The 16938-nt window shown below is 38.1% G+C and overlaps 2 protein-coding genes across 2 annotated transcripts; both read right to left on the reverse strand.

Annotated features, from left to right (window-relative positions):
- Positions 1-3317: 3317 nt before the first annotated feature.
- Positions 3318-11076, reverse strand: LOC108678163. The gene is made up of 2 exons (XM_018166514.2): positions 10747-11076; positions 3318-7995 (listed from the first exon to the last, which is right to left on the reverse strand). The coding sequence occupies exon 2, from the start codon at positions 7968-7970 to the stop codon at positions 6093-6095; it is 1878 nt and encodes a 625-aa protein (XP_018022003.1). The 5' UTR covers positions 7971-7995; positions 10747-11076; the 3' UTR covers positions 3318-6092.
- Positions 11077-14437: 3361 nt separating this feature from the next.
- On the reverse strand, positions 14438-16938 carry LOC108678153 (RING-box protein 1A). Its single transcript, XM_018166502.2, has 5 exons — positions 16796-16938; positions 16587-16614; positions 15846-15967; positions 15471-15556; positions 14438-14841 (listed from the first exon to the last, which is right to left on the reverse strand). Exons 1-5 carry the CDS (start codon positions 16895-16897, stop codon positions 14829-14831), a joined length of 351 nt encoding a protein of 116 aa, XP_018021991.1. The 5' UTR covers positions 16898-16938; the 3' UTR covers positions 14438-14828.

Genomic DNA, 16938 nt, shown 5'->3' on the forward strand with positions numbered 1-16938 from the left:
GATATCCAAGTTAAACCCCTTGATTATTTATAGGCAGTTGGGTAGAGTATGCAACATTTGGCAGCCCATGAAACTTGGTAGCCAGTTTCGTTAGTATAATTATCTAAACTTGTTAAGGCTCAGCAGAAAGCTAAATTTAATATCCATGAAATGACAAGGCTGTACCTGTATTATCTTGATACTTAGCACACCCATATGTACTTTTAAATTTAAATGTATACTTGAATTTTTAGGTCAGGCAACACACTGATGGCAATAATGACAACACTTGTGGCAACGAAGGAACCACAGGTAGGAATGATGGCAATGTGGCAATGACCAGTTTCGCTGCCATCCTGCTGACTAGCGACAACTAAATGAAATGCTTGGTACATTAGACATCAAACTCTACCATTGAAACAGCTCAATAAATGTCTAATACAGTTATTGTGTAGATTTCTTATAAGGTATTAACTTATGACAAGTTTATGACGTCGTTGTCCTCTGTCATGCTGATGCGCCGCCTTCGTCGTCCTCGGTCTCCAAGCCGTCGCTAGGCAGGTCGCCCCGCCCTCGGGTCCCCGAGGTTACGTTGAACGTAATGAACTGGTGTGTCACGTAAAATGAAGGTAAATTCCCGGAAATAATAAACCATTTCCTTTGTCCGATGCATCTCATCTCGGCATCGTCCAAGAATTTCATTACGTGAAAAATAATGAGTCTATTTCCACATTTCGCAAGATTTCCACATGCCTCCAAATATCTCGGTTTTCATCTCCAATCGCTTTTATTATCGTTTCTTCTCTGATAGGATACAAACGAGACGCGGACACTTGTTGCATAGCCATATTATTCAAGATCAAGATCTAATTTTACTCACCAAATCGCCTCTTAAAGGATTTCCTGCAGTCACACACGGCCTTAAATCAAACCTACGCAGCAAGCGAAATTCGTGATTGAATATTTCAGCTTGGGCGTCGAAGTGGTAAATTTTTCACCGTAATCCTGACTTCTGGCAGCGACTCGGATTTTCTGCAGAATTGATGAGGCAATATTTCACGTGGGTAACGAACGATCTTTACGCGGCATTGGCGAAAAAATGGTAAACAACAAATGACTTAACACTTATCGTCATCATAACTCAATACGTGACTTTGCAGTTCCTTTCTCAACGTTTGAATCTCTTATAAGAATTTTCGTTAGTAAGAAAAGTCGCCTCAGAATAATTGATTCATTGACACTTTACATCAAAAATTTCATTGTCATGATAATTTTTATGTGGAGCATGTTTGAAACATCAAAGAAAAGCATTATATGCTAAAAAGTAGTAGTACATATATCTAAGGTAAATGCGAGAGTAAACACGATTAAAAAAAACTACGTATCCTGTAAACCGCCAGTTTTTACATATTTCTCCTTTTTTCCACTCTACATATTTTTATACTTCAACACCTGGCAACTGTACAGACTTCAATACGAGCTCCGACTTATATTGCTTGAAGAATAAGCTCCTCTATCCAACACAGTCGTCACTCCTCAGAGGCTTACGTCGCTCATTACCCTTCGTAATTCAGGCCTGCTCAGCTCGGGATGCCGCTCAGTCGGAGCAAGGATCCAAAGCACGCAAATAGTGACCGAGCTCAGAACAGCAACTGAAATGGCAAGCCTGGATTTCCCTTACATGAATACTGAGTGGATTCAGCTCATCAATCTGGCAAGCAAACAGATTATTTGCCTACGGATTTCTCATCGTGCAATGTACGGCAATTCGCAGAGTTATTTTAGCAATAAATATCCTCGTGATCTTAATAAATAGAGTTTTGCCTTAGGCTCCTATAATGTATTGTTACCATTGAAAGTCTCTGTGTGTAGAAAACCTGGCGCTGTTAAAATAAGGGATATTCGATCGCGGCTCCACAATAACTACCGAAGCGGAATATTGCCTGGACTTGATATTGTATTATAATACATCCTACCAGTTCAAACAGTTAGCGAGCAAAACGGTATAAAACTCAAAGAACAATAAAGGCCGAATTTCTCTACCCAATAATCTTGGGCTTCAACTAAGAACTTGAAAGCAAAGGAAACTCCACAAAAATTCATACTATCTTTAAAGATAACGTTTCGGAGTCCAGCCTAATCGTCAGTTTGAAAACTCTAGAACACAGATAAATCAGTAATTAGTACAGTCAAAATTGCAAAAAAAAAACTAAGTGGTAAACCTATCTATTTACAATTTCAAGCGGGTAAGAGCTAAATGTTAAATTTAAACTTTGCCTCTGCTTAAAAATATACAAAGATTCTAAAATGCGCAAATCAGAAACATCGGAAGTGGAAGCTAAAACTTTGAAGTCACTATCGGAAATTGGAACATTGGAAATTAGATGTTCCAATTTCTGAGTGACTTCAAGGTTTTAGCTTCCACTTCCGGTGGTTCTGATTTGCGCATTTTAAAATCTTTGTATAATTTCAAACAGAGGCCAGGTTTAAATTTAGCTTGTAGCTCTTACCCGCTTGAAATTGGAAATAGATAGGTTTTACCACTTAGGTTTTTTCTGTAATATCGACTGTACTAATCACTGATTTATCTGTGTTCTAGAATTTTTAAACTGACGATGGAGCTGGACTCTGAAAAGTTTTCTTTAAATATGGTATATGGTATATGATATATGGTAAGATAGTATGAATTTTTGTGGACTTTTCTTTGCTTTCAAGTTTTTAGTGAATTTGCGTTTCAAGCAAACGAGTGACATTATTTCTAAGGCTTTTACATGAACCAATTTAAATAGGAATAAGTCTAACATTATAAACTCGTCTGTCTGCACATCAGGCCAGAGATCTCAGTACGTTCCCCTGCCAATACCACACCAATCTTAGTCTCATCAATCTCTAGACCGGATTTACTAAAGTTTAAAATTAAAAACCGAAGCGCTCCCGGACGTGAATTTTTCGCTCATTTCTGGATCTCAACTCCCTTGAAACTCTCGCCGCTACCGTAATTTTTGTCTGTCAAATCGGATCGGTTGCGAATTTTGCGTCGTCCAGCAGTCCAGCGGATGAAGAATTTCCAGCATTTGCTCTTCCAAGCAGAATGAAGCTTTGATAACATTTTAGAAGCAGAATTAAGATTCATTAGTCATCTATATCAGAACTTTTAAATAAAAGCGTTTCTGATGGCGCTAGCAACAGTACGGTCGTTCGTCCAAATAACACGTTCAGAGAATTACAATGCAGGATGCAGGAGGAGGACGCAGACAAGGGAGGTTTTCTCAAACGCAACAAAGAAAAACATCATTCAAATGTGCTTATTTATGTCTAAGGCAAAAAAATACACCACATGTTCGTAAAGAAATATTTATTCCACATCGTTAATAAAAACTCTTGGCGACAATGTAAAAGCACTAATAGTGAGAAGACGATATCAATGCAATACTTTAAAAACCTCGATACACTCCTTAAGCGTAGCAGCAGAGAACAAAATGTTCATGATACTCACACTCACGGTCGTCCCTAAGAATCAATAGGAATATTGAGAAAAACCACATATCTTTACTTCGTCGGTTGCCGCGAATATCGATAACAATTCGTGAACATTTGAATAACAATGGCATTCCCAAACTATTCATAGTTTCAAACATCCATCGCGTGGCAAGACCAAATAGACACAAATTGTTTCATCTGAAAGAAATCATGAAGTGAGCGCCCAAAGCCGCGCTCATTAACCATATTATAGATTCACGGAATCTTTCCGGTGAAAAGCATGATACGTTGAAGAATAGAAAATTACCAATAGATGAATACATGTGTGAAAGAATCACAGGCTTTACCAAACTAAATTCTTTAACGCACTACCTGCAGCAACATGGATAGGTCATCAGAAGCCGAGTCTAGAGAAGGTTAAAATGGAGCAAGTCTCAGCTAATATTGACTGAAGGACATGCGCAAGCTAATCTTGTCTAACAATAGAGGCAATAGAAAGGATTCTTGACAGCCTCTCGGTCTCAAATAGATACACTAACAAATTATGTCGATCATATCCCACTAAATTTTACAATAAATCTTTTTGAAGCAAAATCTCAATTATAGGGAGGTTTAACCAATATTAACGACATTCACAACCCACAAAGACATGGTTCATTTAGAAGACTTCATTACGAACATAATTATTGCGGTCGCTGGGCATTCCAAAAAACCAATGTGTGGCGCTTATGATAAAAAATTAGTAACACTGAAGGCTTACGTATAAACTTTTTGTAGATGGGCTCCAGACGCATAAAATTTATTCCATACTGATTATATATAAACGATGGCCCAATTTAAAATTGCACGGACGTAGATCGATTTCAAATTTTTCAAAAACAGAAAGCCCTGAACTTCCTAGGCAAACTTCACAGGAACAAACCAATTCATAACAAGAAATGAGGAATAGTCAGAGGAAAGATGGCATCCATTTTAAGCATCAGAGTTTACCTACTGCGTTCATCTTTACTAATCCTCTCTTACGCCCCAGACACTTCACTGTTGAGTTTTTTCACTACTAAAGTATTCCATCATTACTTACGAGGTCCACTTCATCATTGAAGAGCCACCAATCAGGATTAATGCCATAGGAAATAATTCATGAACATAGCAATTAAATGTTAAGCCGCTGTCAAAAATTGAAGATACACGACTATACCAGGAGCGCATTACATTCGAACACAGAATGCAGAGAAACGAGGCGTTAAAATAGAAGCAACGGCAAGCCAAGCGAGAAAAACTGAAGCTGAAACTGAAAAACAATGTTTCGCTTTGCGTCCAAAACGGACCCATGAATATGATTCAGAGAGAAGAAACTTACTCATATGCTAGCCACGCTCAATGACAACAGGATACGAGACAGACCCATGAAAGCGGAGTACAAAACTATGGCTAAACCAATCATCAAGGTAAAGAACAAACATAGAAAAATACTGCGTAAATACTGAGTGCCACTGCAGTATTTACCGACCAGTTCAGTATTCTACCTGACTCTGCTTCACATGATTTTTTAGACTAAATTCGGCAGACAAAGGACGACGCACGTTTCAAGACCCAGTAACAAAGGTAAAGAGTCTTTGTTTGGTCGTAAGATTTAAGATTCGATAAGTATTTATAATGCCTGATTGATTAGATAAGTCAGTCTTATACAGAACACGCATACAATCAAGGACGCAGGAAACCACAACATTTACGTTTCCAAACCGTTTCCAAATAAAGTCAGAGTTATGAATCCAACTTTCACTAACAAATAATCACAAATGATGGAAACATGAACGAGGAACCTGATCTACGGCGTGTACATACAAGACCATGGTCAAGTTCCTGCCAAGAAATATCTGGATACAGATGGAAACGTTATACGCTATATTTCCTCAGCCTGAAGAATTAATATTACTCAGATCTTTCGACACTTTACAGCTGCACGGTTATAAAAACACAGACGTTCAACCCGATCTCAGCAGCTATTAAAAATATATCACGAGCAGCATAAAATGACTCGACCAAAGCACTGAAGCTCAGTCTACATGGTGAACAGCACTTCGATAATACTAGTCCTTGAAAAGTAAGGAATAAGTTGCATGTTACATTCAGTTAAACAACATACATTATAATTATATAATGAATCATACACAACGTGTAAAAGCTCAAGGGTACTTAGAACGTGAGTATTTTTAAATGTACGACATGTACGACACAACAAGCTAACATTCCTTGTGTTGAACTAATGCAAGCCCTCCAACGAAGACATGGTAGCTCACATTTCAAGCGTTTCCTAGTGCAGTAACAGAATATACTCAATTAAAAACAAGTACGTATGAATTGAAGATTCTCAAAACTAGTTCAAAAAATATGCAAACAGAAATTTCAAAAGAAACTAATGCTTTAACGGTATGAAAAATGAATGAAAATAAAAATGTCACATCAGAAGTTTGGGCGGTGGTGGATAAGGCTACCAGAACAATTTGTAGCAACCTAAGTATTCGCTCATTTTTTCCGAGATCCAGAAATATACTACTGCTGATTTCACGCCTAATAGCACAAGATTTAATAACTAAATTTAAATTGACTCGTTCATACAATGAATATCAGTTTCATGTATACATCATCTCCGCCATGAACGACATCTTCTTTGGGAAATATAAAAAATTGTCCATGTAGGCTGCAAGTTCCTCCAGAGTTGTATCTTCAAACTGCGGTCCCCTTGCTTCTTCTGAGCAGGACCGAGACTTGTGGCGGCCTGAGAGCGACCTGCGTAGACCGGAATGCAGAGCGCAACACTTACGTCCAGGACCACGAAGCGGCAACTGTTGGCAACAGCTGCACTTGGTGCAACATATGGGACGAGTGACGCGACTGACAGGTCCAGGCTGAAATCGTTTATCATCGGAACATTGTCTACTTGAAGCTTCACCAAGCCTACTATGTCGGCCACTGCTTCGCTGATCACTTGCTTCACTTAGACGCGGCTCGCAAATAGTCAGGCTGGTTAAGTTTGGTAAATCCGAATCAGGTAGAAATTTTTTTTTACATCTTCTTAGCTTGTTCAGTGAACGACAGCTTTTGGGGTCACCTCGGTATCTTGTGCCATGATGGGAAAAAGATGCAGAGTTGCATGATGGGTGTTCAGTGCCGCGAGAAGACTTTCCATCTTGTCTTGAAGCGGCGCTAATATTGAATTGAGAAAAACTCGTAGAAGTTGAAGCATCGAGATCACCAAATAACTTTTTCTTTACAGACAAGTCATTCAAATTTCCGACCGGTGAAGGAGAGAATGCAACTGTGTTTTTAGTTTTGGCAATGCTGGGGAGGTAAGAACTTTCAGTGCAGGAGTTTTTTACAAGTTGAGAAGATTGATCGGAATTTTGAACTTGAAGAATCTCTGCAGATCCAGGTACAGGTTTCCCTACACAGAACTGTTGACTCAAAAACGTCAATTTACTTTTCTTTAACACAGGCTTCTTCTTGGCAAGCGACAGGCTGGAAAATGAGAGGCCATCCAAAGGATCAGGACGTACTCTGTAACTTCTAAAATGACTCTCAGATTTTCTTTTTGGAGGGAATGTGTTGCTATTTGGTTGCGAGCTTTCCAGGAAACGAACTTTCTTAGGAGTTTTGGCTTTAGCATTAGGGAGAGCAAAAACACATGACGGTCGGAATGGGTTTGAGACTAACTTCTGTTTTTGTAAAATAGGCGAATAAACACCACGCGATTTTCTTGGGCTGTCTCCCACTTCCCTGTCATAGCCATGATAGGAAGGTTGAATACTTCCCACAGCATCCGAGCACAGCAACGAGTCAGCAATTCTTGGTGATATGAGATGCAAAGACATCGGAGATTCGTAGTCTGTAGGCCAGGATGTTGACAACAAAGGGCTACTCTGCTGAGGAGGTGCAGAGCTTGGACGCTCGGGAGGCAGCAACTCGTGTCCATGAGACAGCCATGACGACGGTGAGCAGGACAATGAATGAACTGATGATGGTAACTGCAGAAAGTCTGGACTCAAGGCCTCTTGTGATCTAGGAATTGCTACTGACAATGAAGGAAGTTCATAACTCGGTGCTGGGGATTTGATGGAAACTTGGGGTAGCTGTGATACACAAGAACTTGATAATAATAATTCTAAGCCTGAAGTAGATTGGCTAAAATTGGCATATTCTGATGTTGCAGCAGCATGCAACTGATCTCGAAATGGCGAGTTGAGACGAGTGCAAGGTTCCTCCACAGGATATCCAGAGTAACATTCATTAGGCAAAAAAGCTTGTGTAGGTAAACTTACACCCTGTTCCTCCGAATCCTCAGTGGATGTGAAATTTGTACATGGAGAAGGAGATGGAGCCGGTGGGGGTGGAGTCTCTGAATTGTCTGAAGACGTGCTTGTCTTGGTAGCTCCACAGTTGAGCTTGAGTAGTGCAGCAGTCAAACTGCCACTCAGGGCATCTTCAACTGAACATGGATGAGCTGACTCCATTTTATCACAATAAATGCAGTCACACCTGCACAGAAATGTTGCCAATCAATTTTTCAAATATACAATAAAAATGTTGCAAAAAATTATAATATACAATATACATACATATATTTGTTAATTTTATTTATTTTCTATCTACAAATTATATATTCCTTGAACAAAAATCCTCAAAGCTAGTTACAAATTACAAATTCACACAGAAAGGAATAAAAACTGGTTGTCAAAAAAATTTTCTTGTGCTTTTGAAAATTATCAAATTGATACTCCAGTTCATGTGCATTCATTCATCAAAATATTTTCATCATTAATTGGAATGTTACATAGTCAGAATTTTAAATTAGTAGGCATGCCAACAAATGAGGGCATTTAATACAAAGTATATTAAGTTTAGTACATTAAAAGTAGATGTAGGAATATGACCTACAAATCTAGAGTGTAAAGTCACTGATCCTGCTACTGTTGATTCATGAAAAAACTTCAGCAAACATTACAAAAAATATAACTCAGTACTACTCACAGCAGTGAGTGACAGAGAGCGCATTTTCTCATCGACGAAAACTTGAGGTCACGGACGGACGGACAGACAGACGGACATGGCAAGCACAATAGTGCATTTTTCCATAAATGAGAAAATGCCCTAAAAATGATACTTTGACTTCGAAGCATAATCCAAATTAACCTGAATTTTTAGACATGTTACTCCTACAACCACTTTGGTACACAAGTGTTCATACTGCAGACCAATTACAAGCAACAAACACAGAATGAAAACCTGAATTAAGTAGATAAAATTATAGGTTTAAATAATATTGATAATGATTTAACCTGCAATAGAAGATCATCATGTGATCATAGCCACTAAACCTGAAAGCTGTAGATAATATAGATTGTACAGTTCTCTTTCATTGATGTCTGAAGAAAAAACCAGTTGTCTTGTTTTGAAGAAAAAAAAATCAAAAGTATGGCCATAATAATCCAGTCACGGCTTGTGTCAGTTAATCTTACTTAGGTAAATAAACATTTTACAAAAATCTTTTTCACTGTCACTTGGCCCCAATTTTATCTGCCCTATGGCATAATTTTCTAAAAATTTCCATGCATATGGCCCATCATCCAGCCTATGAATTACAAGCAGGGTGAAATTTTAGGTATAATATTCATATATTCAATATTGATCAAATTAGGTACAAAAATGTCAGCTAACTAGCTAATAGACAAATAAAGGCTCAGGCTACTGAGAATGACTGCAAGAGGTTTTTTTTCTAAATTGTATTGGCAGTTTGAGTTGTTGCTCTAAGTCTCTAACTCCTGCAGGGTAGCAGTAACTTAGAAGCCACTCAAGGAATTAATGCTCCCCTATTTCTGGATCAATGTTACTGAAGCTAAGTTAAGCATTGATATTACTGTGAATCTTTCCTTTCAGTGCTCTGCATCTCAATATTTCATTATTATATACTATCATATACATTTCATTTTTAATGGTCATTTTTAATGGCACTGCAGTATTCAAGTCAGGGATTGTTTTGGTTAGATACAGCAATTCAACTTGGCAAGCCACTTGGCAGTTACCACTTGCAATACAGTCTACGGGTTGATGAGTGATCACATCATCACATTGACAGGCTAAACTGGAAAATTCAAGCCAACCAGAAATAAGAAAAACACCCATACTTGTAGTCAATTTTTCCCATTCCAATGACCCTTGACTAATTTTTAGTGCATTTTCTCACTTATGGAAAAAAAGGTGCTATTGTGCTTGTCATGTCCATCTGTCCATGATGTCCGTGATGGAAATGCGCTCTCTGTCAGACTGTCACTCACTGCACTGACTGCAGTGAGTACTGATCTAATTTTTTCCAATAGTAGAAACTAGAAATGAAAAACAACAGAACATTTCTGACTAAGACTTTAAAAATTACCATGAAAGAATTGCTTTAATCTGCAACTTTTAGAAAAATTCTGCACATTATTTCAGATTGGATTAAAGATAGTTGTGTCGTAATCATTAATAAAATTTCAGCCTGGACACTTGTGCTGTTGTGCATCAGTTCAATTCAGTTGTGATCAATGTGATGCACAACTGCACAAGTGCAGTTGAGATTACATTGGAATTGGATGATTGGTTGGCAAATGCCAATCTTTTAGTTCATTGATAATTATATATTTTACCAATTAATATAATCATTACCGGTATATATTCATTATAATCAATATTTTATTAATTAGTGATATTTACATATAAAGTCATAGACTTTCAATTTTATTCCTTCCAAGTCCTAGATAGGTACATTTTGATTTTGATATTAATTTCAAGAAAAAAAAAAATTTTACATACATAAAAGCCTAAATTTATTGCCAGTTTCAAGTCAAAATTACTCCCTCTAAGCCTATAGCATATTATCACTAACTCAAAAATTACAAAATGAATCCACACCTTGAGGCTTGAATTTTCCAAATTCCATGCCTATATTAGGCTACCTGCATGACTAACTCCACTGCAAATGACTGCATCGTTTTAGAACAAACAGGCTAAATTTGAATACTTTAAGCTGTCCTATAAGTATAATATTGAATACCTAGGCTATTACATATTGCACGATGTCAAAAACTTTTTCATAGAAAATATTTACTGGGTCAAGACTCCAGATTGTGACTATTCTCAGATTCTGTGAAGTTGTGAACCCAGATTTCAGACAGACGACACTTCGACAGCCGTCATTTGTCATACCATGATGAAATCAAGAATGCTTGTTTATTTGTAAATTATACTGCTCACCTTACTGAGGAATGTAACAGACACCTCTCCTCAGCAGATGAAGTTGTATTATTTCATGCCGCGGGCCTTCATACACGTCCATCAAGGAACTGACAAGAGTTAACTGTACAATCTGTCTTCATTCTTCAGGCATCAACTTCCTTGAACATGAATCTCCGTTATATGACGAGTAACAATGCCATGACGAGTTGACGAATTTCTACGACCTATCAACAGAAACTTCATTTTTTTTTCAATCTTGAAACGGGATAATTACGGCAACAAAATCATTCTTAAACTCTAATCAATCAATTAAATTCAAATTTCTCGATTCCTAAACCTCATTGGTTTATAACATGTTTCATTTATTTACGGTTTTGCTTTTGGCTTTTCGGCTTTTCTTTCACGGAAGGAAGACTCATTTAATTTGGCTCCTATCACATTACCTACATATCGAATTATTACTTTTTATAAATTCGCAATATATTTTAAATTTACATATCAAATTATCTATTATCTCAAACATATTTTGAATCACATTTTTCACGGATCTACATTTTGCCCTATCAGAAGAGATTTTAGTATCGCGTGGTTAAGTTCTAGCAAGAATTTCTAATTAAATACATAAAAGCAATGTTATTATTATTCATGATGGTGGTGATTTGCAAAATGCTACTATAGAATCTGATGCTTGACTACTCGATACTCATATGCTTACTACTAATGTCACGCGACAGCCTTCTATGTGGAACCTGAGCATATCTCAGTTTATGTACATAAGTACATAAACAATCTTTATTGTTTGATGTTCTAAAGCATTTACTACTACTCAACACAATACACTTTTTAAACATTTTACAACAGATGCCCAGTGGTTAAAGTTCAGAGTAGCAAGATTGGCGCAGAGAGGCCCGGGTTCGATCCCAGCTCTGTGCGCCAGTTTCTGGTCAGAATCGGCGAGGAGGCCGGGCGGTTTATCACAGCAGAATTGTAGCAGTGAGTTGCGAGTTCGGGACCACAACAAGCTGTGAATGTTCTGCGATGTTAAGAATCGGCGACAGGCCTACGGCCTAATAAACGCTGAAAAGGCTATCATCATTATTAATATGGCACTCACATGGTCCCATATGCGCATTTTCAAGCTTAAGCAGTAAAGTTACTCAATTGCTAATGATTAGCGCATCAAGTAAAATAAATGCTACAAATTCCACACATTAGTGGCCAATATGCAGTACTGGTTAGGGAGCGCAGCCGTGCACCGCCAATTTTGCGCACCAATCTGAATGGAACGACTATCAATCATATAAAATGACCACCAATCAGCCGCGATTTAAGCTTGACGTCAGTAATCAGCACATGCCATCATCTTGCTTTAAATATCAAGAGCTTTGCACCACCATATTCTGAAGCGAATTGGAATAGCCCAGAGTGTAATGATCGTTTACCACTGAACGTTTCATCGAAACATCACTTCATACCCTGACTGTATCTCGAACTGTAACCAGCGAAAAACGGACTGCCACCAATCAGCCCAGCTCGTCAGGGTAACTGCATTAAACCTACCGTGCACAACCAGACCGCAGATCGAATGACTTCTGCGGTATCCTTCTATTACGTAATGTTTCGTTCACAGCATCTCAATAACAGCGGTTTCAGCGTTTATTGGGCCGAAGGCCTTTCGCAGACTCTTAACATCGCAGAACATTTACTGCTTGTTGCGGTCTCGAACACTCGACTCACTGCCTCAATTTTATTTTGTCTAACTGCCCGGAATCCTTGCCAAATTCTGACCATAAGCGCGCACAGAGCTGGGATCGAACCCGCACCTCTCTGCTCCAATCCTGGTACTTTGAACTGTAAACACTGGTCCATCCTGATGGCATAATTTTGTTCCGAGATCTACAGTTCTTCGACGAGTTGGTTGGTTGGTTGGTTCAGTGGCCACATGGTTACTAGCGCTTCAGCTATCTCGCACCGAAAGTCATAATGAACATCACCAAAGAGGTGGAAGGTCTCAATTTTCAAGTTTCTCAAACCAAAAATTGTTCATCACCCACGAGGGGTGGTAGGTCTCAGATGTCCAGCCCGCTGAAGCTGGCTCGAAAGAAGAAGCGTTAGCATCTCAAAGAGACGAAGTGACAAGGAGGGACAGGTGAAAAGCAACAGAAACGAAGACACTCGAACAAGAGGTCGCTTACACGGGACGTCGGCCACCCGCACGAGAGAGAAAGAGAAGGGGAATGCAAGGAATTCTACCTACGTAATAACTTAACCCCGCAACTGTGACCTGCAGTCAGACACCGCAAGCTCAGCAGTGGGGCGCTCAGGAACAACCCCCCTAGGAGCGCAAAATCCCATAGGACTTCTGACGCGCACAGACACGCGTCAGAAGTCCCCCCTGAGGGGGAGTTCTTCGACGAGTGGACCGATTCGATGAACGGGCATGATACAAAAGGGTTGGTGGCGGGCATTAGGGTATATTCACTGCAAAGCTCCGGCGCGCTCTGTAAGAGTGGTGTAGAATTTTTTCGCGTATTGTCGGACGATGCTGGGCCATACTACGTCAGGCTACCTTCCAGTGGGCTGATTGATCTACTTCAATGGATGCGATCTGTCTGGTGGCTTGCGGCTGACAATGCTACAGTCCAGAAGTGTTATAGGCTACGTTCTTGAAGGAAGGGATCATGATAGTCCATCCAAAACACGGCAGCGGTGTTCTCAGACAAGCGTCCCAGTAGTGATGCCTGGCGGCATGATCGGGAACCAGAATTCTAAAGAAATTAACAAGTTTGGGGAACCCAATACTAAAAAAGTTGTTTTTACAGTTCACCGTTTCTCTGACATAGTTCAATAATTAATGTTGTTGTTAAGAACCAGTTATAAATCCTAATTTAAATCTAATTGCATGAGCCAGCTTATTTTAGGACATTTTCCATCAAATCACAAAATGCGTCCTACTACGAATGGATGTTACTGACGTCTGCTAGAGAAATATTTTAGCATCATTTTACTTTTAAAATGTAATATAATATTTGGGCCCAGACTGCAAGCGTAGCATTTTTGGCCTGAGCCCCCATCCTTTCTGGGGATTCAACTGATAACTTATTAATTTGAGTCAACCAGAAACTTCACTTGTAGAACATTGTGGATTCAAAAGGCTTCCACACGACCTGCGATGGAAGTCCTCTATATGCCGCCCAGATTCAACAATCTCCAAGCCACTCAACAACGTACAGCCGATATTTGCAACAGCTCCAATAGCGAGAAAAAAATAAAGACATCCGTCAACCAAAGGCACCGTGCAAGACACCCACGGACCGCACGACAGCGCATCAAAGCACCACACACTGCACTTACGATCAGCCTCACATCGCGGCTTTGTTACGAGAAAGTGGGCACTTCATAATACATATTCATTTACACGAAAATGCGATAATGAATTTCTGTACAAAATTTAATTGCGAAAGAAGACTTTCAATATACGCATCCGCTCAAGTACAGTGAAAGGCTCTAGCGTCCTAATTAGAAAGTTCGTACACTTTTATCCGTTAGATGTGAACCTTTAAAGTTAGAAGAACTCATTTATGGGAAAGATTGCATTTTGTCAAGTCCTCAAATTCGAAGACGAACGTGATTGAGATATTACACCTGGGCATAAGCAGATAAATTTGACTGGCAAATTACAAGGACATCAGAAAAAAAAATAATAAAATAAAAGTTATGATCACAAATTTACTCATTTCTGGCATACAAAGAAAGATTCGTGTCTTCAGATAGATCTTGACCAAAGGGAATAATATTTGATACTTCTACAAACTTCCTCTTATTAAATAAAAACAGAGGGATCTTTTCTTGGCAATCATCGATATTACCTATGACACAAATGCTCTATTAAATTAACCAAATCATTATTTCTACTTAAGAAATGAAGCAAGCCCGAGCATGTAACTTTCTAAATGTGTGGCCATAGCCTTTATTTTTAGGTAGTATTTTTTATCCTCACAACGTTGATGAAAACCAAAACATTCTTCTTCATAAAGGAGCCTCATTCCGCTCGTTGGTAAAATCTTCATGCGTTGACCAAAGAATTCTTCATGAGATTATTAATGTCCATACCTGCAAAAATATAAATACTCTTATTTATACGAACTAGCAAAGAAGAAACAATTGAAGACAAGAATACAAACATCGATTATTTGGCTATTTTCCTATTTTATTTCCAGAATGACCTGTCATGGCAACTTGCACATATCTCCTAAAACACTACATACATTTTCAATCAAACGTTCTCACGTGAAGGCAACATCCACAAAATTATAAAGTTTTCATCAAAGTAGCACGGTCAATCAAAATTTTTCTAACAATCTTAAAGTTACCTCTTTCTTATCCATTTCATTGTTCAAAATTTGAACTTTTCTCGTGCTTTAAATCAATACACATAATTTGCGTATCATCTAGCAGTATTGATGAGTGTTGATTTGACAAAATAAGTCACAAATTAACACTGAGAAATCATCAATACTGTCCAAATAGTGACTCATTTTTGGCTTGAAGCAATGACATGGCCTTCTGACTAGCAAAACTGGCTCAAGAAGACTCACACAAGGGTAAAGAAGAAATGGACAAGGTATTTGGACAAAGCCTCACTCATTACTCTAGATGAATTGACCTGCAAGAACTAAAATATATAAATAAATCATTTACTAAATCTTTAAAACAAGGAAAGATATAAATAAGATACGCACTTCTGGAACTCCCATTCCCTGTTGTCCAGTGGGCAGACCTGACGTGTCTTAAGCCAGCGAGAGATGCAGTGGAAGTGGAAAGCATGCTGCAAATGAAAACAAATTAAGTGTACACAGTGACAGGTAAGCTGCATCTAGTAAAGACTTTAGAAACAAATTTTCATTCTATGGTAATGGGATATATATTTATATATCTTTCAATAATTTCTCGAATTAAACACATCAAAATATTCAAAATGTCCACATTAAGTTTATAAACAGTATCTTGACATATGAAAAATACTCATGATATATGCTCATGTTAAAGAAAAACATTAAATAATGCGAGAGTTGTGATACATGAAATATAAGAAATAGTTTACAGCTGAGACTGACATTGCAGACGCCCCAAGCCACTGTACACTCCTCTGATGTGGCAGAAGCCTGGTTTGCCTGACACTCAATGCACAGATCCATGATGTGGTTGCGGCAAATGGCACAGTTGTCAACCACTATGTCTGTATGGAAGGGAACAGCCCATGATCAAAGGAAAAACATGAGCAATGCAGGAAGTAAAGAAAGTTTTTATCACACAAGCATTTCAGGAAAAAATTTGAAATTTCTCATTTTCACATTGTTGAACTGATGAAAAATTACAAAAATTTTAATCATGGAACTATTGTGTCACAGTTAACCTTAATTGCAATAACAAAAATTAATTGATGAGACTTTCAGGCACTGAATCTATGCCATAAGTCAAAGTCACAAAAGCTGTTTAGTTAGTCATACAAATTAAAATCCATGTATTCCAACCATTTCTACAAATAAACCTCAAATAGAACAACTGGAACATTACAATTCACAAAGAGTCAAGAATACACAAGTAGCACTTCGATAATTGAAGAACACTTTTAATATAACAAGCTGTTTAACTTATTTCAGAGAAATATCTGTAGAAATGAATCCAGGCCTCCATTTCACTGAAAATAACTTAGCCCTTAGACAATCAAGACCACTGCTCTAACTAGGCAATTTTTCTAGGACAGAAATAACTCAATACATCAAATGAGCCAGAATAATAGAGCAAACTGAATTGCTAGAATTTTGTAATGATAATTCAATTGTTGATTTACTCACCCCAAGCCCACAGTGCAACAGCAATCCACTGAAATTTAAAGAAATATACTTAAAATCACATAAACCTATAAATATTTATAACACCATTCTATGATCATGTGTACATCCATTTCTAGACAAAACTTTGAAAATTTTAAAATTTGATACATCAGAATTTTAAATGGATCAGAAGTTGATTTAACAATAAGAAGTTTTAGAAATATACTTGCCTTTTTCACTTCAAATCTCTTCTTATCTCCCTTTGAAGTGCTTGAGGAAGGAACTTCTACTTCGTCATCATTTGTGTCAACATCCATTGGGAGTACTGACATGGCGCACAGTATTATTAAACAAATATAATGAAATTTTCACT

This window comes from Hyalella azteca, unplaced genomic scaffold (genome assembly GCF_000764305.2).
Source record: "Hyalella azteca isolate HAZT.00-mixed unplaced genomic scaffold, Hazt_2.0.2 contig2099, whole genome shotgun sequence".
NCBI classification, from domain to species: Eukaryota; Metazoa; Arthropoda; class Malacostraca; order Amphipoda; family Hyalellidae; genus Hyalella; species Hyalella azteca.

Bases quoted from the DNA above. Each gene is read 5' to 3' on its own strand.
- LOC108678153 (XM_018166502.2), bottom strand. From the start codon at position 16,897: ATGTCAGTACTCCCAATGGATGTTGACACAAATGATGACGAAGTAGAA. The intron at 15,968-16,586 runs GTGAGTAAATCA...CCTTCCATACAG, and splicing joins TGTTGCACTGTGGGCTTGGG to ACATAGTGGTTGACAACTGT. The intron at 15,557-15,845 runs GTCAGTCTCAGC...TTTCATTTGCAG, and splicing joins TGGCTTGGGGCGTCTGCAAT to CATGCTTTCCACTTCCACTG.
- LOC108678163 (XM_018166514.2), bottom strand. From the start codon at position 7,970: ATGGAGTCAGCTCATCCATGTTCAGTTGAAGATGCCCTGAGTGGCAGT.